This window comes from Centruroides sculpturatus, unplaced genomic scaffold, assembly GCF_000671375.1.
Source record: "Centruroides sculpturatus isolate CEXI.00-Female unplaced genomic scaffold, Cexi_2.0 scaffold2, whole genome shotgun sequence".
In the NCBI taxonomy this organism is placed as follows: domain Eukaryota; kingdom Metazoa; phylum Arthropoda; class Arachnida; order Scorpiones; family Buthidae; genus Centruroides; species Centruroides sculpturatus.
The window spans coordinates 117,771-138,904 of record NW_019384369.1 but is presented as its reverse complement, the minus strand read 5'-3'; the positions used below and the strand labels follow the sequence as shown (position 1 = coordinate 138,904).

Sequence of the window (21,134 nt, the reverse complement as noted above, 5' to 3'; positions counted from 1 at the left end):
TCTAATATAAGCGTGCCTCAATTCCACACCACCATCCGAATGATGATGTGAATACGACCGATTAAGCTTGCCAACTTCCGAAAAATTGATTTTGAAAGTTTTCCATTTCAGAAATAAAAAATGACAGAAAATTTGACGTGTTTTACGTTAGCAATATCAAAACGCTGTCGTTTATTTTTTAGCCTGTTCGGGCTGCAATTTGAAAAAATTGTAGACCTATAAATCTTCACTGTCGTCCGTCTGTCTTGTTTTAATCTCAAGAACGGAGTTAGATAAAAGGAAGACGAGACCAGATATGGAAACCATCTGGGCATGAAGCCGCGATTAACTATATAGGAATTTCCAATACAAACCGGAAGTTACGTTATTTCAAACTTTATCCCTGAAAGAAATTAGATAGATGACTGGTACGACTTCATTGCTAGCGGAAAAGAATGATGTACAGGGGCAAGACACTACAGTACTAATTTGATGTGGAGAGTATATATTTTAAATTAAATAAATTGAAAATATGATTAAAAATTGCAGTCCGACATTGTGACGATATCACAATAAATAATTGCACGTTATTTAATATAATTTATAACTTAAAAATTGGTAATATTTTTAGTAAACAAGGGAAGAAGCTTAATTAGGTTTTGTCGCCATCTGTTATCGTGAATATAAACTACATTAGCGTTAAAATAATTTTATATTATTAATAGAATTACAAGTCACCGACTTTCCGATGTAATGCATATCTAAAATTCGAACGATAAAGTTGTTATAAAATGTCGTATTAAAATACAAAACTTTTATTTTCCAATTAGAACCTTTTAAAACCATAAATTAAACAGAAAATAGAAGACAAAATTCATTTCTACGAATAATTTTGATGTTACTGAAGCCAAAACTGACAAAAAGTGCCATTACACAATAACTCGGAATTTTGTTTGTCGCCTGAAATGTACAAAAGTGAAAATTTGGCGTACGAAAACCGAGTTAGGTCGCATTCAGACAGGCTTTTATTACGTTACATTATATCTGGCCAATCAAAGAAGGCGTTATTTAAAACGTTAGAAATGACGCCTTCTTTGATTAGACAAACGTAACATGACGTAAGAAAAGCCTTAAAAATTAGTGTTATGTACAAATAACTTGTGCAAAAGCCGAGAACCACCTGTAATTAATATTACAATTAAAATTAATATAATATAATATAATTAATTTAAAAAATCATAAATATAAAATATTAAAAATAAAAANTATAATTTATAACTTAAAAATTGGTAATATTTTTAGTAAACAAGGGAAGAATAGTCCTCAATTTAAAGAGGTCCAAGAATTTAACTATTTTTTCCAAAATTAGTTTTCAAATCTCTCAGACTTGCCGAGAGATTTGGAAACTAATTTTGGAAAAACTACTATCGTATTTTCGTGGAATGACCGGCATGCCGAAATAAACGAGAGAGACCAGCATGCCGGAAATCCTGGGGTTACTGGCATACCGGTTAAATTGCAACTAAAATATAAAATTAATCAGATCTATCAAAACTAGTTGTTGATTAAACGTTATAGAAAACATTCTTCCCAATACAATAAAATAGTAACATTGTAATTTGACTGACTTAAAATCAGAAAGAGAGTCTTCGTTTACAAGACAACAAAACAATTAATGACTTACTGACATTAATAGTAGTAGTAGTTAATCAATGTGGACTATACTGACCATCTACTCTGACCTTAAAAATAACATCTTTCTTTTAAATTTCACACAAAACTGATGTTAATTAATGTAAATTGAGATAATTTACGGTGAATTTCTTAAATTTAATATGCTTAATTTTGCGTTTATGAATCAAATAACAATAAAATACACATAAAAAAAACATTTTAGGATTTCCACGAGTATTTTACTGAGTCGCTAGAAAAAAGACAAAATGAAAAAATTAAAGATATAATAGTAGTTTTTGATGTAACGCTGACAGTTTTAGTTTTAGAACAAAAAGTCGTTCGTTTTTACGTGACGTAACTCGTTCATTATTTTTAATATGTCCTCTAAAGAGGGCTGTATAACCTCACTTAAACCGGCATTCCCCGCATTCCCCGGGATAAGCCGACATGCCGATTTTCACCATATGGAAATATCTGATTTCATGGTCTCCCCGGATAGACCGGCATGCCGGTCATTCCGTGAAAATACAGTAGTATATGTAACTTACCTCTGATTGATACAAACATACTTAAATGTAAGTGGTAAAAAAGTAATTTTTAATTTACCATATCTGTAAGAAATGTTTGAATGCAAAGTAAATTGACCGCATGTACTGTACTGTACAAGTTCTAGAAGAGTGGCCGGATGGCCGAGCGGTCAAGGTGTCAGTCTACCGCTCTAGGTAACTCGGGTTCGAATCCGAACGGGTTGAATAATTCCCAGGAATTTTTCGGGGGGTGGTCCGTTCGGATATGTCGGGCACTACCCGACAGCCCCATTGTGGGCCTGGCCGAACCCATAATGGGGTTGCAAAAACAGGCCCTCCTAGTGCCCACAGGGCGGAAAGAGTTAGAAAAAAAAGTTCTAGAGGAAAAAGCAATACTCGCGGGTACTTAGTTACAGTCTTTTTTCCAACGGGAATTTTGTTCCTGTCGGTAATATGACCCATCGAAACTCTTGGCTATCCTATGGCACAAAGCTATGTCTGGGAGAAAAGAAATTATCAGTTTTCCACTCATTTTAACGTTAAAGATACCCCCATCAACTCGATGGAAATATATCCGCAGATAACTTTCACCATCAAGTAAAGACTTAGTCTCAGGAAGAAGGAAAAGGTTTACGATTTTTCCGACTATAAAGAGGCTGTCAAAGATTGCAACTCGAAGAATGTTGACACAAAGTAATGAACCCAAGAGACTTTAGAAACTGGCCTAACCATACCTTAGCATACAAGATCAAGAGGACTATTCCAGAAGAATATATGGCGCAAATGATTTGTATAACAACGTGGCGTGGAAATAAATTTTTCGCTTACAAGGCTGCTTTTCGGGAGTGACGAAAAGGAACTAAACTTCCTGATGGCAAAATCATTTCTCAGCAAAAAAATGACGATTAAGTACATTCATGAACTATTTCTCACAACCAGGTGTGTAATTTAACTTATTTTGAGGACTTTTAGACAATTAAATTAAAGCCACATATGTGTATTGTAAGCTTTGTGCTAGGATAATTGTCTTGGTAATAATCAGAATTATTACCAAGACAATGATCCTAACATTTCTCAGCAAGAATAAGGCGATTAAGTAAATTTGTTAACTACTACTCAAAATACCACTACAGCATCAGCTACTAGACTTGAACGTAAACGAGAATTTGCAGAGTTTGTGAAGAATTTTGATATCACAATAAGAAATTACATTTCCAACAAACATGACTTAAAGGTTTTATTAGACGGGTGAAAAGCTGATCATATCCATATCAGACAGACTAAAAACCTGTTATAAAGAGTACCCATAAAAAATATTAACAATTAAAGATATGATATGGAAACGATATAGAAAGGTGTATAGAAAGATATAGAAAGTTGTATATGGAAAAGTATAGAAGTTTTAATTTGATATCATTTCTCCTTATAAATATGAAAAAAAAATTTTCTATTCAGTAATTAAATAGAAAAATATATTTATTTTTTTTTATTAACAGCACAAGAGTTGCCTGTAATTTTTAAATAAATATATTTACTATTTTCATAAATTTTTGTATGTGTAAAATTTTTTTGAAGCCGTGTGTATGACTTTTACTTTGAGTCACCGTGTAATGTATATAAAACACTGGGAAACTTAATTTACTCCTTGTCAACATTTATAATCTTACACATTACATTTAAAAAACATAAATATAAATAATATTGTATATGCATATTCATGTAGATATAAATTTATACTTAAAAATTCAGATAGATCGAGTTTTTTCAAAAAAAAACCTTAAAATAAAAATAATACTAGAATATTGTTGAGATAAACTTTAGTATCCTGTTTGGGCGTTTTCTAAGAAGAGAAAAAATAGCCAAATAATTTGAAAAGAGCCGCCTTAAATAATCAGTTACATGATTTACACGTGATTTCGAGGTTTATGGACGTGAAACGGAATAACGAATTAAGAATGTACACGAATTAATGGTAAATCGAAAACATTTTATGTAGTATTGAAATTTCATTTAAATTAATGTGTAAGATTATAAATGTTGACAAGAAGTAAATTAAGTTTCCCAGTGTTTTATATACATTACACGGTGACTCAATGTAAAAGTCATACACACGGCTTCAAAAAAATTTTACACATACAAAAATTTATGAAAATAGTAAATATATTTATTTAAAAATTACAGGCAACAAAAATTGTGCTGTTAATTAAAAAAAAATAAATATATTTTTCTATTTAATTACTGAAAAGAAATTTTTTTTTTCTTATTTATAAGGAGAAATGATATCAAATTAAAACTTCTATACTTTTCGTTGTTCACACAAAGTTTCCATATCATATGTTTAATTGTTAATATTTTATATGGGTACTCTTTATAACAGGTTTTTATTCTGTCTGATATGGATATGATCAGCTTTTCACCCGTCTAATAAAACCTTTAAGTCATGTTTGTTGGAAATGTAATTTCTTATTGTGATATCAAAATTCTTCACAAACTCTGCAAATTCTCGTTTACGTTCAAGTCTAGTGGCTGATGCTGTAGTGGTGTTTTGAGGAGTAGTTAACAAATTTACTTAATCGCCTTATTCTTGCTGAGAAATGTTAGGATCATTGTCTTGGTAATAATTCTGATTATTACAAAGACAATTATACTAGCACAAAGCTTATGATACACACATATGGCTTTAATTTAATTGTCTAAAAGTCCTCAAAACAAGCTTAATTATGCACCTGGTTGTGAGAAATAGTTAATGAATTTACTTAATCATCATATTGCTGAGAAATGTTTATATATATAAACAGAAATGTTTTCAACCTAATAGGTTGTCGTCGGATGCACTCGGCATCCTATACTTAATAATGACCTTTTGTATCTGTGCTTTGTGTTTAGGATCGTTGTCTTGGTAACAATCAAAATTGTTAAAAACACTATGCATTAAATTTCTTGTTAAAAAGTTTTTATACATTTTACAATTCATTATACCATCAATAAATAACAGACACTATTACTCCTCTGAGATGCATCACCATACTTTTACATTTACACCAATATGTTTCACAGTAGTGTAAATTATTAGGTTTTATTTCTTTTGTTTGGGTTTCTCCATTCCATCATTCTACTATCAAATCCAAATAAGTTAATTTTTAGTTTCATAGAATGTACTGATACCACCAGGACACTTCCAGCAAAGAATTGGTTATCTGACAAATGTTTTTAACTCAATTTATTAGTCTGCCTCAGATCAATATAGAATTTTCTACCATTTTTTAAAAAATGGAATGCAACCTTTGTCCTATAATACTTTTGAAAGTTTAAATTATGGAATATCCAGGTTTTAAATTTATATAAATTGAGTTGAAAACCCACCAGAAAACCAGTTCTTTGCTTGAAAAGTTTTTCAGTTGTACTGTTGAGTATTGAAATACATTCCAGCTTTTCAATGTCATCTTTAGTTAAATTTAATTTCATCAAAAATGATATATATATATATTTTTTCCTGTTTAAGAACATATTTAAAATGTGTTGTTAAACATTAGTTTTTTATTTTTTGCTTTTTTAAATCATTAATTAATGAATATTAGTGGTTATCAGTTTAACAAATGTAATCATTGTTAAATTGATAACCACTAACATTCATTAATAATTTGTTATATTTTAATAATAATCAAGTATTTGACAAAACAACAAAATGTCATACAAAGAATAAATATTTTTTGTTTTGATTTTTATTGGTTTATCTTAATCATTTCTTGATTTAGATTTTGTTAGACATGTAGTCATACTAATTACAGTGGAATTTTGTTGAATTGTTCCTGTTACTTTTGTTTTCTTGCATATGATTGATTGATTTACTTATTTAGTCTCAGAACTAGTTCCATATAAATAACATTATTTTTTTCCCTATCTCCATCAATCATTGAAAAATTATAATCCTAATCAACATTTCCTGCATTGATAGTTTTTGTAAGATTTAAAACAATGATTTAGTAGTTAATATCTGATGATTTTGAGTGAATTCAAAAACTTGATGCTGTCTGAATATACCTTGCATTCTTTAATGACACCTGGATTGCCTGTTATGTGTTGAAAAATTGAGCTGTCGTTTACAGCTCTCCACCATATTGTTGAAAATATATTTAATTTATAAACAAATATCAGAATGAGAAAATTGTGTTACTTTTATCATTTTGATTTTCTGTGAGATTGAAATGTGTGTATATTCTTGTACCAAGCTGTGTGAGAGTCTCCTGGTATCTGGGAATATGGAGGGGGAGAATAAGAATATGGCAAACCAAAGTTGTGCTGAACTTTAGCAAAGCACAAAGCATTCCTGAAAGCAAAATCTTTCCTTTACATGCACATCATGAGTGAATGTGATTGTGAAAACATTATAGACCTTGAAAAATTAGACCTTAAATGGAGGCATAAAGTTTGCACAAAACAAATACCAATCAAATGTTTCTTCAGCAAGAATTAGTGTTTTAAATGCAGTGTAATGTTGTATCATATATTTCAAAGAATATAATAATTAAATTGTATTCTTACTGATAGTTTTGAATGTTGATTGGAACTGTATTTCTCATTACCATTTCCTTTTCCATTTCAAATTGATACATTGAGGTTTTACTATATTATTTCTTTTAAACTGATATGTAATGTAGAAAAGGAATTAACAACACTTTTGATTTCTTTGTAATACCATTATTCAAAATACATATCCCTAATCTCTAGAATGAAATGACTTAAATAAAATAATTTCATTCAGATATGATTTTTTTATATAATCATATTTGAATGAAATTATTNGAAAAAAATTTAAATCTGTCCCATATATTATTTAGTAATGGTCACATGTGTGTTCTGTTTTTAATTTTCTAGTGAAATGTATGTAATAAAATGTGCCAGTATATCCATAAATACTTAACATTGTTTTAAAAATATTGAATATTCTTTTTTGTGTTAGGCTCAAAGAATGAAAATGCTCATTGAGCAAAAAAACGGCTACAGCACGTTGTGGTCTCTAAATCATCCACAACATGTGGCTGTTTTTACAGGTGCCACAATGCAATGTGACTAACTCAAAAAGACCACAAAGTGAAATTTGCATCGTGGCTTTCATGATATTTGACCACTACACATTTCAGTGATTAAGAAAAGCCATAATGCATTCTGAACGTTAGCTAATGCAACCACAATAGAGGGTGATACAATGCACTGTGGTTTGTTACTTTAAAATATGGGTTTTAGCCTCTAAACATTTTTATTTACAATTTTTATGCTGAACAACATTATTTGTACAAGTTTATCTATAAATTTAATTTTCATACTTAAAAAAGTTTCAAAGAAATAAAATATATGGAGAAAAATACACATTTGGATTTTTTGGTTTGCTTAAAAATGCTAAATTGCAAATCAAGCATCTACTATGTGTACTAGTAGGTGCTTGATGTACTCTACACAATGACATGAAAATCAGCTGCTAAAGTTAAAAACCACTGTGTAATGAATTTATTATGGTTAAAAGCCACCACAAGTTCTGGGATGTTAACTAATAATGAAGTGATGATAAGAAAATAAAATTTTCTTTTTCATTATGATTTATATATCTTCAATTATCTTATATAAGTAGGTAACAAAATTATTCACCACATACAGAAATGTAACTTGGTTACTTTTCAACAACATTTAATCATTCATGAAAATCTCTTGTGGTGCTTGAGATGTGTCAAACAACTAATTTACTAAACTAATTTGTGAGGAACTTTTATTAATAAATCAGTCTTTCTTATGAGAATCAAGAATGTTGCAGAGTTATTTATTTTTACAAGAACTATTACCATAATATTTTGAGTTGCATTTTATGTTCTTTGAGTGACATTTGCATTTTTATCAATACAGTATCTTTTATAGTGACACGTTTTAAACCCTTGCTTACTTCCAGATTAACCTTAACATGGATGCTGAGTAAAGTGTTAATGAAGTTGAGGGTATGTCCTGAATGTTTATAAAGTTACTCTCAGAAATTGTAAACTCATTACGAGCATAAAGTTGATCAAGAAGGCCTTCCTTGTTTCCTAACTGGTGAGACCTGATGGATTAATACTCATAACAACAGCTAAAACATTTCAGGGAGCTGCACGTCCTCTATTAAAATCAGGCACATTAACTAAAATATTTGAACCAATTTCAACTGTATGAAATTTTGAGTTGGATAATGAAATCATTTTATATACCTGTTTCTCTAGGCCAGTTTTGGCATATTCTCTCTTAGCATTGATGCTGTTCTTTCTTAAACAGAACTTACAAGTAACAAGTCCCTCATTCTCATTGCTTTCTCTGCAGATAACGTAAACATATTCATGGCACACTGAACACATGAGCTCCTGAGGTTTCATTTTAATTTGTGGTCTTTTTGAGTTAGTCACAATGCCATTGTGGCATTTGTTTTGCTCAATGAGTGTTTTCGATCTTTGAGACTAACATATATATTGTCTACTTGGAACTTGTTTATTAATAGGACTTATTGTAATGGTGAAGTTTCTGATTAGAAAAGAGAGATCTTAGTCAAAAAACAAAACATCTTTATTTTCACAGGATATTTTGCTAAACAATAAAGTTAAATAAAGAAACAGTAGAGCATCAATTATCCAACTCAATTGGGGACTGGGATTGATCAGATAACTGAAAAAACGAATAACCAAAAAGTATGAAAAAATACATTATTAGTATAGTATGTTAGTATATCCCATTTAATTAGTATATTATTATATTGCTATTAACCTACTTTACATTGAATTTTCATTGATGTTAAGCCTAACAAAATTTTTTAAAAATAATAATTGTTGCTATTGTATCGTTAAAAATTATTTTAAAATTATTTTATTGTTCACAAAACAAACAACCACTTATAATTAGAAAATTAAGCCTCATTTAAATAGTGGCCTCACTTTCATGGTTGAGCCAGTGTTGCCAGCTAAAACATGCAAAAATTTAACAAAAATAATATTAAAGTAGCCAAGATATAGACAAATATTGTAGTACCACATCACTAGCGGACATTTGAATTTGCCGACTAGAACGCGGTCGGTTAACCAATGTGACAGTTGATCAGGAGTCGGATAATCAATGCTCTACTGTATTTTGAATAGACTCACAACATATCAAATAAAATATATAAAGAAATTTTGTTTGATATTAATAAAAAAGGTGCAAGTAGAGAATATATACACAGAAAAGAAAAGCAGTAAGAACAGAGGCAAAAAGAATTAATTATTGAATATTATTTTTATTAATTAATCATTTTAAAACTATATTAAAATCTTTATTTCTAATTTATGCACCACAAGACATTTTATGGTTAATAAGATATTATCTATAAATGTCATCTTTACAGATATTATTCATTAAACCTATTATTATGCAAAAGAGTAGAACATGCTTTTAATTAGTAAAATGGCAAAAGTTAGACCCCTATTTTGTTTTTTACCTGTATCAGTTTTATGTTTCTTGTTAATTTTATATGGCTTTTAACAAAATGATTTCTTTAATATGTTCTGTAATACTCAGTATAACTCAACTTATAACTGATCAGATTTTCAAAAGAATCTTTTTCTCTTCAAACCGAAACAAAAAAAAAAAAAACACTCATCAATTGAAGTGAATTTACTTTACCTAATTTTATAATTTTTAGATAAATTAGATATCTTTTTAGAGTAAATTAAGTAGAAAATTATCTATTTACATAAATTTACAAACACAAACATTTTTGACCTAATTCTTGGTTACCATCATGTGTAGAATACTATATTTGAATGTTTTTTTTTTTTAAATGAACATTTCAATGATTGTATGTTTGAACACATACAGTTTATGTGGTATGCATACTTATTTGTTTTGTTTGTTATTTGTTTATCATTTAACTCTGTTATTTTAAATTTATGTTTAATTTCTGTGTTTGAATGTTTCATGTTTTTAAAAAAAAGTCAGATATAGTGTTCTACACCTGATGGTGACCTATGAACTTAGGCTTAAAATGTTTGTGTTTATGTAAATAAATATTTCTCATCAAGCATAAGGTAGTTATGTAAATTTCTTAACTATTTCTTACTGCTGAGTATGATTTTATTATCTACTTCAGTGGTTCTTAATCTTTTTATACTCATGGCCCACCAATTATTTCATAATTTTTTTGTGACCCCCATTTTTTTAATAATAATTTATATTTGTTAAATTATCTATAATAAATTGATTTTTTTATTATTGCTTTATTTTTTTATATAATAAATGTAAAACATAACTATTATTTTATTATTCATTAAAATAACATTCAAACTTCACAATTAAACATAAAAACTCATTAATTTTTAACAAAAAATAAAATAAGAAATTTTTAAAAATTCATAGAAAAAACAAAAAAATATTCAAAAATAATTTAATGAGGTTTCTGCTGCTGAATATCCTCAACTAATTTGTTAATTCTTGGTTCAATTGTTTGTAATGCTATCTGCATGCAGACATCTAATTGCAATTGATTACTTTTTTTTTTTCATCCACCATAGTTGAGAACCCTTTTTCACACAAATATGCATAAATTTTGCATAATTTGGCAGCCCCCAGCAAACTTCTTATGGACCCCCAGGGGGCCGCAGTCTCCCTGTTAAGAAACACTGATCTACTTAGTCTAAATTATTACTAGTTCATAAAAAAATTACTATTTTTTCTATTATTTCATGATAGAGTAATAATTTAACTATTTTATTAATAAATAATATTACTAATTATTATAAATTTTTCTAGTTTTAATTATAAAATAATAATTATTTTTTCAAATTTCAGCTATATTCATCAAAATGGATTCTGATTTGATTGTTACAGAATTTACTGATTCAAATAATAGGTATTTATGTTATGAATATTAATAATAAATATATATTATTTAAACACAACAATGTATACAGTAATTATAACAACACACCTGAATTTTTGCCGAGCATAAATTATTTTATTTTAAATGTTTTCAACCTATTTATTATAGGCCATCCTCAGGCTTATGATAATTATCGTTCCAAAATAGAACATAACATTTTTTTGAATAAGTTTCATTTTTAAATTTAAAGATTTAGAATTATTGTGTATATGAAAAAATAAATAATTGAAATAAATAAATAACAGTAAAAATAAAATAAAATAAAACAACATAAATAAATAAACACCGTATACAAGGCTAAGTATAACTATTACAAGGGTTTTTAATCCCCATGCTTTTTTCTATCATGTACTTCCATGTTGTTGGAAGCACATTATCATCCTTGGCATTTAGGCAATGGTTTTTTATTTTACTTTATATATTTCCATCTTTTCCATTTCTAATGCAATGGTTGGGGATTAGACTGTTTTAATGATTTTTGCCTCATTCCATTTTACATTCACTCCTTTCATCTACTCTACAATTGCTAAAATGGTGTTGTTGTGCCTTTATTAACATTGTATCTGTGTTCTCGCAGATGTATTGCTAAGTTTCTTGTGGTTACACCCACATAATCCTTTGCTACTCTTAATTGTTGATTTTCAAATGGGTGTATTTTATACACTTCAGCTTTCTCTTGCATTTTTACTCTTTCTTTATCATTCCTTAGTAAGCTGTAGATGTTGGGTGCTCTTTTATATACCATTTTTGCATTTTTAAAAAATGCAAAAAAAAGTACTCAATTCATTCATCACTTCTCCTATATGCTTATTGTATGTGAATTTGTTAATTGCATCTACTTTAGTATCTTTTTTGCCTTTATGTTGTCTGTAATACTAAAGTAGATGCAATTAACAAATTCACATACAATAAGCATATAGGAGAAGTGATGAATGAATTGAGTACTTATAAAAATGCAAAAATGGTATATAAAAGAGAACCCAACATCTACAGCTTACTAAGGAATGATAAAGAAAGAGTAAAAATGCAAGAGAAAGCTGGAGTGTATAAAATACACCCATTTGAAAATCAACAATTAAGAGTAGCAAAGGATTATGTGGGTGTAACCACAAGAAACTTAGCAATACATCTGTGAGAACACAGATACAATGTTAATAAAGGGCACAACAACACCATTTTAGCAATTGTGGTGCAGATGGAAGGAGCGAATGTAAAATGGAATGAGGTGACAGGTTACAATCAAGGCAGTGGACGTCATAACTTCTTATTGAAGATATCTTTGGCAACGTCATTCATCAGATGTTCCAATTCAAAATTTATATATTAAAGTTATAGTACTTTTTTAAATCTGAATGTGACATTATGTACATAAAGACAAAAGTATTTTAATAATGATTTATCAATACAATTATTATTATTATAGTGATTCAGAATGTATCAGCAGAACTAGGAAGCTGATTCTAAGGTACATTTTGAGGAGAAAAAATTCCATATGAACTATGAGATATGCTTTAATAGAGTATTCCATATGAGTATAGGTTCCTGTTGACATTATTTAAAGAGATATAGCTTTTTAAACAAAGAAATTATATAGTACATGTTTTGGAAAGCAGTAAATAGACGCAAAGACAAGTAAAAATCAACATGTTTTTTAAAATGTGGTGTAACACTGACTTTATAGAAAGTGCTCAAAAGTGTCTTCCTAACCTTGATGAACTTTGCTGCATGAGTATGCACTCTGCTACTCAAGTTTGGAATGTATACAGTCTCCCTTTCATTTACTAAGAAGATTGTTTTCCTGCAAAGCTCTGCAGTTTCTCTAACCTTATCTCTACTGACATCTTTCTTGAGGGTCCAGAAGTTGATCTGTTGATTCCACACTTTTTACCTTGGCCTTTTTACCTCTGACTCTTGGCAAAGTAGATGCCATCAGCTGAATTAAGAGCCTATATTTTTAAATATATTTATTTATATCAAATATTTACAGGAAACTATTTACAATATTGTACATGGACAGTAAGTTATATGGCTAATCACTTGAGAGAGTTTTTTTTTTATCATCTCTTCCCTTCTTTCAATTTCCCTGTTTGAAGTTGGGTGTCTTGACCAACAAAGTTTAGAGGGTAGGATAGGGTAGTCTTGATGTCAATGGTACCAATGGACCAATTCACTCTTACATATAAATGATTTATAGTTGTTATATGACTATTGACCATCTAAGAAAGAAGTCACTGCCATTCTTTGTCTATGCTTTATTGTTTAAATGGACATTGAGAATAATTAATAGCACCCAACCCTGACAGTACTTGTAGTATTTCTTACCTATGAAGGCCATGCAATTTGTCACTTGCCTTATATTAAAATGTTCACAAAATGGCAAAACTCTGCTAGAGGAAGAGTATCAGCAGACTGGAACGGCACAATAACATGGGTCATGCATGTGGTGTATTTTTTTTGATACCAAGGTAGGCTCAGATGATTCAAAAAACTATTTATTGAGAGAAAGACTCTTACAACAATCTTCTGGATTCTTTTCCAAGTTTGACAAAAGTCCTTGATTCAATCAATGAGGTGTCCACACAGAGAACATTCATTGAGAAGAGGTAGAAAGTTCAGGTTCCACAGGATAGAGAAAGGCAATTGTTTTCATCAGTGAGGAGGTCAGATATCCTTATTGTTTACTATTTCAAGGGAAAGTTGCCTACAATGGATAGAATGATACAGTGACAATTCAATGTGTAGATTTAATAAATTGAATGAAGTCTGTTGGATCAGGATACACAGTTTAGAAGTAACACAGCAATGGAACTTGATGGAACACTGGTCAGATGGGATCAGATCAAAAGGAACCAATTGGGAAGGAACTGATAGAAAGCAAGCCCTGTGTCCTTGAAGGGTTGATCCCTCGATCAGACATCCTGATTGGTTTCAAATCTCCATACTTGCTCCCAATTTGTCTCTTATCTGTTTCTGGGGATAATTTGAGACCAGCTTGGGTCACAAGAAGAGTCAATGCTGACATTCACTTCAATACCAAATTCTGATCCCTTGATATTAGAAATTACATTGTTTATATCAGTCTCCATGTTGTGTATTGACAAACATTACATGAAATACTTTATTAATTTTTTGTTTGTTTTTCTGGTTCCCAATTTTTGTGAAGGAAATTCCAGTTTGAATTTTGACCAAGTCTATATCCTCACAAAACTGTTCTCAACAATCCCTGCAAAATCCTGAAGTTCAGCAACATGCAGAATATAGGCAATCAATTTTTCTTGTGCTTGCACTTTTCTTTCATAAATCATGTCTTCATCCAAATACAAAAAGCTAATGATGTCAAATGCAAAGACCTGGATAGCCAGTTTGGGAATACAAATATAACACATCTAAGATCTGCCTCAGGTGTACAGTACATGTCTAGAATGTAGAGTTTCTGTTTTTAACATTTTAAAATGGAATGCTTCCAAGAACATCAGCTTAATTTAAGTTTAACCACCAACTGATTGGAGCTATTTCTTATTGGCATTTGGGATACCGTGGCCAAGCCATTGTCCATTGAACATATCATTTAAATCAGGGGTGTCAAACTCAAACTCCTTAAGTGCCAATTTTTTGTCTCGAGTATGACAGTGAGCCAGATTAAAAATAAAATGCAAATGTAATACTAAGTATAAATAAGAAGTATATAAAGAATGATTTTATTAAAGAAAAAAAATTGTAATTTTTTTAAATAGAGACATATTAAACCAAAATATTATTTTGAGGATCCAGAAACTTGACTTCTTCTACTTCATTATCTCCTTGATGTTTGGTGTCAACGATGATGTATTGATTTTCAAAATGGACTGAAGATGTTCATCTGTAAGTCTTGAACGGTATTTAGATTTATTAATCTTCATTGTTGAAAACAACTGTTCACACACATATGAACTTCCAAACATGCATAAAATGTGGGCGGCATGGTTCCTTAAGTTGGGATAGCTATTTTGATTTTTGAAGTACTTTGTATAAAATGCCAAAATGTCAACTTCATTGAACTTGCTTTTTAAAGCACTATCACACTGCAAATCTATTAGTTCCATTTGCAAGTAAGTCTGTGCTTTACCAACATCGAACACAAACAGATCATTAAAAAGAGGAAAGTCGTAGGTATTGAGCTTGCGAAAATCTGCAAAACGACTATCAAATTCAGCAATAAGATCAAGCAAATGGTAAGAAAAATCTGCTAATTTATCTGCATTGTACATGCCAATTTCACAAATGCTAGGGAATTGGTCAAGTTTTTGTTCTTGCAGCTGCGATTCCCACAATTTTAATTTTATTTTGAAAGCTTGAACACTTGAGTACAGTTATGTAACAATTACATTTTTTCCTTGAAGTTTAACGTTCAAATTATTCAAGTGTTCTGTCATATCTATTAAGATCACAAAGTCAAGCCAACATTCATCACTGTGTTCCATTGGTTTGCCTTTTTGAGCCATAAACATAACAATATGTTTACACAATTCAAAAAATCGTTTAAGCATTGATCCACAACTAAGCCACCATACCTCTGCAAAGTAGGGAATATCTGAACATTTTTCATCAAGATCGTTTAAAAATTGTGTGACTTTGCGGTGATTTAGTCCTCTACTTTTAATAAAATTAACTATTTTAATTATGGGATTCATTACATAATCCATTTTCAGCACTTTAGAGGACAAGACTTCTTGATGTACAATACAGTAAATTCCAATGAATTTGGGTCATTCATGTTTAATTTCATTTAAAATTTTGTTTTGTATTTTTGTAACAACACCAGCATTTTTACTGACCATGGATGGTGACCCATCTGTAGTAATACTGCAGAATTTACTCCAATCCAAGTCATAATTTGGTATTAATTGCTCAATTGTTGAGTAAATATCTTGAGCTGTAGTAGTACTCTTCAATGGTATGCACTGCAGCAACTCTTCTATGATGTTAAAATCTTCATTAATTCCACGAATAAATACAGCAAGCTGCGATGTATCTCTGTTATCTGTACTTTCATCGGCTGCTAAGGAATACCAGATAAATTCTTTAATTTTATGTTTAAGTTGAAAGTCCAAATTTTCTGCCAATTCATTTACTCTGGAAGTAATTGTATTTCTAGTCAGGGGTATTTCTTGAATGACTTGTTTCTGCAATGGGAATGAAATGTCAGCCACATCTAGCATACATTCTTTTAAAAATTCGCCATCACTAAAAGCTTTTGGATTTTTTGCAATCTTTAATGTGATTGAATAACTAGCTTTCAATGCATTCTCACTGTCAATTTTTGATTTTTTAAAAAATGATTGCTGCCCCATAAGTTTAGTTTTCAAAGATGCCAGTTTTTCTTGCCTAATTTCATTGGTAAATAACTCAAACTTGTCTTTATGATTCATTTTATAGTGTCTTTTCACATTAAATTCTTTACAAACGGCAATAATCTTATTGCAAATCAAACAAAGTGGTTTACCATTCCATTCAATAAAAAAAATACCAAATTTCCCACTTTGGCTGGAAAAATCGGCACTCACTATCAACTTTTCTTTTTACTGACATTATTTATTGAAAATTTTTTATCATTGCAGTTTATTTGACTGAACTCGCTCACCAATAAGAAAATGCAACAAAGTCTCTAATTACAGAAGTGTCTTAAATACTGAACAATGTTGCCAGATGATTTTAGCTTTTGTGGACAAAAATTTTCTAAAAAGTAGTCCAAAAGTATCCAAATCAAAAAATTCGTTTTTAATAACCCAAGATTTGACAACAAAATAAAAAAACAACATTTGTACTTTTCCAGCAAAAATAAATAATCTTGTTTAGACGGACTTTGAAGATCAAAAGATAAAATAGAGAAAACATAATGTAAACAAGAAATTAAACACAAAAATAAATCAAATAAAATTAATATCTCTAAGTAATATGAATAAATAAATAAATGAAAATAATAATAATTGAGTTCAACAATTTTGTTTATTAAGTATTATTTGTTTAAATACAAAATATCACACTTTCTTTAGTATCAACATAATAAAAAATAAACAAATAGCATTATTGAATTAATGTTGGGGACCGCAACTAATTGCCTTGAGAATTAGTCATGGCCCATGGGCTGTATCTTTGACATCCCTGATTTAAATGATCTACCACTGCACAAGAAAAGTGAGATGAGCACCACTATGTTGAAAACAGTAGTATTGTATTACTATCAGCACAGCTTTCAACAAAGGCATCAATTTCTCATAAAAATTGTAAACTGCACCAGTAAATTGACTTTTAATATAATGATAAAATTAATAAAAATCAAATTGACCAATAACATGGACCTCAAAAATGGAATAAAATACAGCCTTTAATAATAAATGAGCCAAGCAGCTGATCATTGACCCATACCACACATTCACCACTGAAAATTATTGTTGTAAATTACTTTCAAAAACAATGACTTAATTAAATTAATTAATTAAATTCTAATTATTAAAGTCAAGATGGAAACTCTTACTCTTACTTAATATCTGTATAGTTAATAGTCAAGTTATGACTTGATCTATCTGGCATTATCATTTTGTTATTAATACATAATTCAGGATTGGTTTATTATGTGATATTATGCTATGTATTTACTAAATCAGCAATTGTTAAACAAAATACTAATCAAAATTTATTTGTTTTTGTAGAAATATGAAAAATAAGTTAGTGAAGAAAAGAGATGATTATCTTCAATGGTCAGATTATTTTATGTCAATTGCCTTTCTTTCTGCTATGAGAAGTAAAGATCCAAATTCTCAGGTTTTGTATAAATTTCAGAAATATATTTAAAATATATTGCATAAATTGATATAAGAATTTAGTAATAGTTAAGAATTGACAACTCCTTAACAGTTATTGTCGTTAATTATGGTTATAATATCAGAAGTTATTCTAGAAAATAACTAACATCTGGAATCTAACAGAAGTTAAAAATGGCACATTCTGAGAAGGAATTATTAAATTAGGAACTATAGGGATAGTCATAATATAGTACATATTATTATTAATTTTTTTATTTTGTTTTAAGACAAATAAACACTGTTATGCATATTATTTTTCAATGAAGGTAAAGAAAAATTTAATTTATTGCAATGGAGAATAAAATGAATAAATGATGACAAAACAATGTAAAAATAGTATTCAAATTTTAAAATCGTTTATTAAAAATATGACACTACATGATGGATTTAGCATCACAGTGTTGTTAGAATCCCTTTACAGTAATGGAGTTTGAGGATAGTTAAACTTGAATCATCTCAATGGAAGTTGAAGACATTGCTCATCTTAACTGTTATTATATAAATAACATCAATTGTTGGCATAAATGTATTTAGGGTATCAGAAATATTTCTATTTAAAATAGTCATTTCATAAAATTATTAGGGTGTTGTTTTATTTTAGGATTTTATGAACACTTTATTACTGAGAGAGTAACTGATAGTCTTTGGACTTGTATACTTAAAGAATAGATATTATTAACTCAATTGCTTCACTGAAAAAAATATTGAAATTTTAAATACTTTATGTATCATAAATATTAGTAATTAAATGTTGAAATATCATGTTTCAATGTTTCTTTAATTTGAAGATTTGCAAAAAATTTTTTATATAACTTAATAATAGCTGTGCAAGCAGGAATACAGAAAGATATAGAAATAGAATAAATCCTTTATCAAACTAAAGTCATAAGTCTGGAAAACTAAAAATAATGAGATCTTGTGAATGATTTTAGAATTAAGTTTGATTTTGACAAAAATTAAAATCAAAAGTCTTAGATCTTACATTATAAAAGATTGTTCATTATTCATAATATAACATTAAAGAGGACTATTTTTATATATAGAATAAGATAAAAATTGCATTACTTTTCTAAATGAATTTCCATTATTGCTTGTTATTCAAATAAGAAATAAAAAAAAGAATTGGAATAGTTTCTTGAATAATTGTAATAATCAAATATTCAAATAAGAGATAAGTTAATGCAATGCATAATTTATATATTGAATGTATTCCAAAATGCATGTCTACTAAATGTCTCACTCAAAGGTTTGCAGAAATTAAGACAAATTATTCTGTAGAAATATTTTAAAATGCAAAGGATACATTTTATGAACACTTTATAACATATCATTAACATAACAATTTTTTGGTTTATTTATTCAGATAAATAAAAATTTTAAATGTTGGTTTTTGTTTTATAATTAACATAAGTAAGATAATGGTAATGATATTTACAGTAAAAATTTATGTATGTTGTTTGAAAAAATTTTTTATAAAAAGTCAACTGAAAGTTTCGTATACGGGAAAAAAAACATACTTATAACTATAGAAAAATATTACTCATTGCATTTGTGTCTTTATTTCTAAAATTAGCAGTCAATTTTGTAAATTTTATTGTTTGTTTTTTATGAATATAATATAAATATTTATATTTATTTTATATTATATTAAAATTTATAAATTAAAATAATGTACTATATATTGTTTAATAATAATTGTACTTTCTCTTGAATACTTGAATACAAACATATACAATAATTAATCAGTAAATTTTTTACAGTTTTGATCAATAAATGCATAATGCATATTTTAATTTGAAAATTTTCAAATTCAAAGTATTTCTGAATAATTACATTGTGAGATTAGCTGGGGGTATCGAATCACAGTGATATTCTATACCACTTACTCAGCAACTGATCTTTGGATCAGTTCTCGGTTGTCTATAAAGATGGCTATTACTGTGAGTGTTAGAGGGACTTATGGTTGGAGTGAGGAAAAGAAGGCAGAGACTTACGATTGCAGGATCTTGTCTCCTTGTCAGGTTCCTGACACCAGATAGTCAATTTCGCGGGCTATCACGCAGTTACTTCCAATTATTTTTACGAAGAGGTTGTGTTAAAATTGAGAGGAGGGAATCTTTTGATTCAGTCAGTAATAAGGCCATTTTTTTATATATATAACAAAGAGTATTTAATAAACCAAAAAAAAAATAAAAATGGAGATTACTATGCTAAAGTTTCCTACCATGCGGATAAAGAGATTACAATTCTTTTAAACCATACTACCTCAACAGGTTTTTTTTTACCTGGGTTTCCTGCTTTAGTCGTGTCGAGGACAAGGTTCATTAAAATTCAGGTTCTTATCAAGCCTTTACTTCTTTCTCTTGGAATTTCGGAAATGGCACTTCATCAAACAATTTCTTAATTTGGGAACATGTAGAAAGATCTTTACTAGACTTTGGGCGTTGGCTATGGAGAGACGGCACGGAATACGTACTTCTTCTTTTAGAAGTTGAGGCGCACTCCTGGCTAAGGACATTGACCATAGGAGAGACAACTGGAATACGTCCTCTTACTTCGCGAGATTTTGGCACATTCCTCAAACAATACAAAAGAATCCCCTTTTTCGAGGATTTCTTCTAATTGGAACGTTGTATTTTCCCATGTGAACAGGATGAGTGGGAAATTACAGAGGGGTTGACTTGTAGTTGTATGACTCAAAATTTTGAAGATAAGGGAAAAAGAAAAAAGATGTTCAACTTCCATTGAAGAGGAAGTGTGTTTTACAGTTTCCTTCGTTTTTGAAAATAAACTTTTTCCATCAAAATCATAAAATATTACTTCTAAAATTTATTAATTTGGTTTAAACTTTTAATTAATTAAAGGGGAGTATTCAAAATCTCACATCAAGTACAAATAAAAGAATCAAATTTTTATTTTATCTAATTCATCTGTTGTAGATTACTAGGTATTCATAAGTTCTATGGTCTTAGTTTTATTTTATGCAATTTTAAAATAAGTTCCTTTAATACAAATAATAATAAGTAAAATTTATTTATTTGTTTATAAAAACAAAAACATTAAAAGATTAATATATAGTCTTGAAATAACATTCATAAAAGAATTAGGGTCAATGTGGGTAAATATGAGACACTTTTCAAAACTTTGGTAACAGCATATGTTAGGATCAGTATTTTACAAAGAGAAATA

General features: G+C 29.0%; 1 protein-coding gene across 4 annotated transcripts in view; it reads left to right on the top strand.

Annotated features, from left to right (window-relative positions):
• LOC111613633 (deoxycytidylate deaminase-like) overlaps nt 1-21,134 on the top strand; it is a 94,477-nt gene that overhangs the window by 6,845 nt on the left and 66,498 nt on the right. For 2 of the 4 annotated variants that reach the window (XM_023354989.1, XM_023354997.1), the window contains exons 2-3: nt 11,013-11,073; nt 17,793-17,904. In XM_023354989.1, coding sequence (XP_023210757.1) covers nt 11,013-11,073; nt 17,793-17,904 — 173 coding nt within the window. Of the gene's footprint in view, nt 1-4,132; nt 4,153-8,055; nt 8,259-11,012; nt 11,074-17,792; nt 17,905-21,134 lie in introns of those variants that run through there. The other 2 variants (XM_023355007.1, XM_023355000.1) reach the window with 2 other exon arrangements.